This window comes from Uloborus diversus, chromosome 1, assembly GCF_026930045.1.
Source record: "Uloborus diversus isolate 005 chromosome 1, Udiv.v.3.1, whole genome shotgun sequence".
Lineage (NCBI taxonomy): Eukaryota > Metazoa > Arthropoda > Arachnida > Araneae > Uloboridae > Uloborus > Uloborus diversus.
This window is the reverse complement of record NC_072731.1, coordinates 270,477,301-270,481,834: the sequence shown is the minus strand read 5'-3', so window position 1 is coordinate 270,481,834 and position 4,534 is coordinate 270,477,301. Positions and strand designations below refer to the sequence as shown.

General features: G+C 43.5%; 1 protein-coding gene across 1 annotated transcript; it reads left to right on the top strand.

Annotated features, from left to right (window-relative positions):
• The first annotated feature begins 3,387 nt into the window (after nucleotides 1-3,387).
• On the top strand, nucleotides 3,388-3,924 carry LOC129220690 (uncharacterized). The gene has a single exon (XM_054855123.1). The coding sequence runs from the start codon at nucleotides 3,388-3,390 to the stop codon at nucleotides 3,922-3,924; it is 537 nt and encodes a 178-aa protein (XP_054711098.1).
• Nucleotides 3,925-4,534: the final 610 nt, after the last annotated feature.

Sequence of the window (4,534 nt, the reverse complement as noted above, 5' to 3'; positions counted from 1 at the left end):
TACTTCAGGAAGATTATTTAGACTGTGCTTTAACGAATCCGGCCTTCATAGTGTGTTCAAAAGGATTATTGAATTTCTAAAAAATAAAAATATCAGCACGCTCAAAATGTTCCTAGCGAAAACAAGGGATCTTCGGCGGAAGGCTGCCCATTCGCGCCCTGTGACGTAGGCTCGTGACGTTTCAGAAGCGCGCACTTTTGCTCGTGGATTTTTAAAAATTCATTAAAAATCAACCACGGTGTTTTAAAATTCGGCGATGGTGAAATTTTTGTTTAGAGGGTCAATTAACAATATCCAGTAGCCAAAATATGAACATTTAATAGGTTGCAACTTCCTTATTGGAACAATAATAGAAACCCGCTACACAACGAAAAAAAGAACTTGATAAAAATACGCATAATAAAATTTATTTATTATTATTATACGCATAATAAAATTTGTTAATTTAATTTATTTTAATTAATTTATTTTTGAGTATTAAAATTTATTTTAATGCTCAAAAACGCTTGAAGGAACAACCTTACCCCGGGGCTTAAACTAAATTGCACAAACTTTCTCAGCTAAAGGGCTACTGACTGTTAAGTATTGTATCATGATTTTATTACCAACCATTCTGATCAGTACAATTTTAAAATTAATCTTTTCCAATATCAAGTTACGTGCTTTGTTCTCTCGATGTTGCCAATCTGCTAAAACTTAAAACATAAATACATGACATGCCCTTTTTAAAGGAAATAAAAAGGATTAAAATATTTTCTACTGTAATAAATAAATAATTGAATTCAGTTCAAGTGTATCGATATCGCTGAGGCTTGACAATAGTTCTTGACGATCTTCTTACCGGGTTTTCCGCGGATGCTTGCTGGACATTTGTTTTGTGAACTATTTGTTCTGGCATGCTTGAATGTTCTTTATTTATTTCTCGATTTGATCCCTTAGCCAAAGTCTAAGGATAAAAATCTTCCACTGATCTTGTTTGTGAAGAACTATAGTGTTCTGATTTGTCTGGACGAATGTAAAATCTATTTCTGCGATAAACTCCACCATCCTTCCCTTTAATAACGTAAGACCGAGAATTATGATTGGATTGAATGACAGTTCCTTGCTTCCACGGCTCGTTCGGCATTTTACGAAACCATAACTTTGCCTGATTATGAAGAATTGGCAACTCTTTTCCATGTATGTTTGCATATTTATTTTGTGCTTTCTGTCGCTTCTTTAAAGATTCTTGTGCTTTCTTTAATGGGAAGTTTGGTCGCATTTTCTCTGGATGCGATGGCAAAAGGGATCTAAGTCGTCTACCCATCAACAACTCAGCGGGAGAAGGAAGATCAGAAGATGGTTGGGTTCTGTAGTCTAACAAGACCGTATATAAGTCTTTTCCATCTTGTGCTGCTTTTATCAGTGATTTTTTTTATTGTCTGAATTGCTCTTTCAACCTGTCCATTGGCCCTAGGAAAGTACGGTGACGTGATCTGATGATTTATGTTCCATTCCATGCAAAAACTTTTTACACACTCTGAGTCAAATGGCGGTCCCCCATCACTCACGAGCTCCTCCGGAATGCCATGTCTGGAGAAAATAGATTTAAAGATAGTAGTTACGTTTTGTGCACTGTTATGCTTCACTGACTGAACTTCCACATAGTTTGAAAAATAATCAATCAATAAAATATTGCCACAAAGTCAATTCTGCTCCCAGCCGGTGTGGCGTGATCGGGTAAGCTTCGGACTACCACCTCGACGACCTCGGTTCGAAACCGACCGCGGGTCGGTGATTTGAAATGAGAATTAATCGTATGTTCTTGTAGTTACCTTTATTTGTTTTATTTCCTGTTCTAGTAGTTTCTAGAATGTTCCAAAACATGTAAATTTAAAATATGCAAATCTTGCATTCTGGAATCTTCGATCACTGTATATAAGTGACTTGTTTCTCTGTCTGGAGTAGTTCTCAGCCGAGTGTAGCTGTGGTGCTCTGTTAATAAACTACGTCTCTTGCTTTACCTAGAGTGTTCACTTGGTCTCCTTACACTATCTACGTGACATTTCTGGTGGAAGCGCCGGGTAATCCTTCTGCATCCTGGAATCGACTGGACTCCGAAGGAGTAATCGCTTACGAGAAATTCCGCCTGAGTACGGACTATTCACACCGCCTGGCCGAGTAAAGAAAACCAAGGACATGTCCACGGATACTAATACGTCTGAGACCAAGCCAGTGCTAGCCACTCCACTTGTGCAGCAGATCAGAAATCCTTCCGTCTTTCGCGGAGAACCTGGGCAAGACCCAAACAAGTGGCTTAAGGAGTATGAAAGGGTTGCGCATCATAATAAATGGGATGACCTTTTCTGCCTGTCGAACGTTTACTTCTTCATGGACAGTACTGCTCGGCAATGGTTCGAGAATAATGAAGACAAACTGACTTCCTGGGAGCTGTTTAAGGCCGAATTAGGAAAAATCTTCGGCGACAGCAAACATGCAAAGCAAAAAGCTGAAGAAGAACTGTAAAAAGAGCCCAAAGGCCTGGAGAAAGCACGACATCTTATATCCAAAGTGTTCTGGGACTTTGTCAAGAAATAAACCCAAACATGTCAGAAGACGACAAGGTTTCTCACTTAATGAAGGGGGTAGCAGAAGACATCTATCAGACACTGCTAACCAAAGAACTGAAAACCACCGGGGACTTTATTAAGTGGTGTCAGTACATCGAGGACATGAAACAAAAGCGGGAGTGAAATTCGATCGCCTGCCGAACGTCGTCCCGATGGCTTCAATGGACGAAGAGACGAACTTAGCTGCACTTATTCGCCAGATAGTGCGAGAAGGGGTCCAACGCCTGCTCGCACCAAGTACAGAAGTTGCTCCGCAGCTGCAATCAATCGAGGCAATAGTCAGAGGGGAGGTGCAGGACGCCCTTGCACCTATCTCAACTTCATGTGACCCGTGGACGGTGGTGCAGAAACCACCACAACGACCCCAACTGCCCATCAGAAGACGACCAATACCCGTGGCCGAGCTTCGACCCAGGAAGACTGACATGTGGAGAACTACCGACAACAGACCTGTTTGCTTCCACTGTGGTCGCCCCGGACACGTCGTTCGGTACTGCCGCGAGCGACGAGCTGTTTTCGATGCTTACCGGACCAGCCGAGGAAACGCCATGGACAGCCGAGCCGAGACGAGGGATCACGTCGACTATAGTCAAGCAGCCGCCAGAAAAGTCTCGCCGAGCCCCACTAGAGGACGATCACCGACACGCCGCTACAGAACGCCGTCACCTTACCGCCGTCCCAGTGTCTCTCCTAGCCGCCGCCACGAGGAAAACTAAGACCTGCGACTTCCCTAGGAGGTGGGGTCGCCGCCGAAGAAAATCCTCCGACTGCTTCGAAGATGTCCGGAAATCATCTTGAGGTTATGATCGATAATCATCCAGTACGTGCTCTTGTCGATTCCGGAGCATCTTCTTCCATTATTTCCGACCAGTTTCGGCATCATCTCCGTAAAACTATGTTCCCGACCAAGGATAAAGTCTTTCTGAAAGTCGCTGATGGAACTTATGTCCAGCCGCTCGGGAAATGTGTGCTGCGCTTACAGATCAACGGACGTATCCAGCCTTTTGAATTTACGGTATTGCCGAGTTGTAGTCATAGCGTCATTCTTGGATGGGACTTCCTGGAAGCAACACAAGCCGTAATAGACTGTGGAAAATATGAGTTGACACTCGACGACACACTACTGGAAGTTCCAGAGCGTCAGACGTGGACTCTACATGCTATAGACGATTACACAATACCTGGACGTTCTATGGCTAAAATACTCGTCAACAGTGATAGTGGAGATCACAATACTGACATGATCGTTGATGGAAATAGAGTCCTGCTGTTAGAAAAAGAACTTGCACTTCCTGCTAGTCATCACATTGCGTGACGGCCGAGGCGAACTGTGGATAGCCAATGGACAAGCTGCAGCTCAAATCATACCAAAGGGTATGGCTTTGGGCCATGCGGAAGCCATAAACAAGGACTATATCAGCACAATAAGCGCCACAGAAGCACCTAGCAGGGTTCAAACGAAAAGTAGATACAGTTATGTCGACGACTTTAGTATGTTAGCACCGAATCTTACTGATCAGCAAAGAAAGAAGCTTTTAGACGTGCTTGAGAATTTCTCCGAAGTTTTCGATCAAGAGAGAGAATCGCGATCCCTGAGAGGGACGGTTGAACATCGGATTGACACTGGCAATCATGGACCTGTGAGCCAAAGGGCATACCGAGTGTCTCCCATAGAACGTCGCATAATCCAAGAAGAAGTTGATAAGATGTTAGACAGAGGAATAATCCAACCGTCTGAGAGCCCTTGGTCGTCACCAGTTGTCTTAGTAAGGAAAAAAGACGGAAGTTGGCGCTTTTGCGTAGATTACCGCCGTCTAAATAAAATCACTAAGAAGGACGTTTATCCTCTACCCCGTATAGACGACACTCTCGACTGCTTGAAGGGCGCCAAATTTTTCTCATCCATGGACCTCCGATCCGGATAT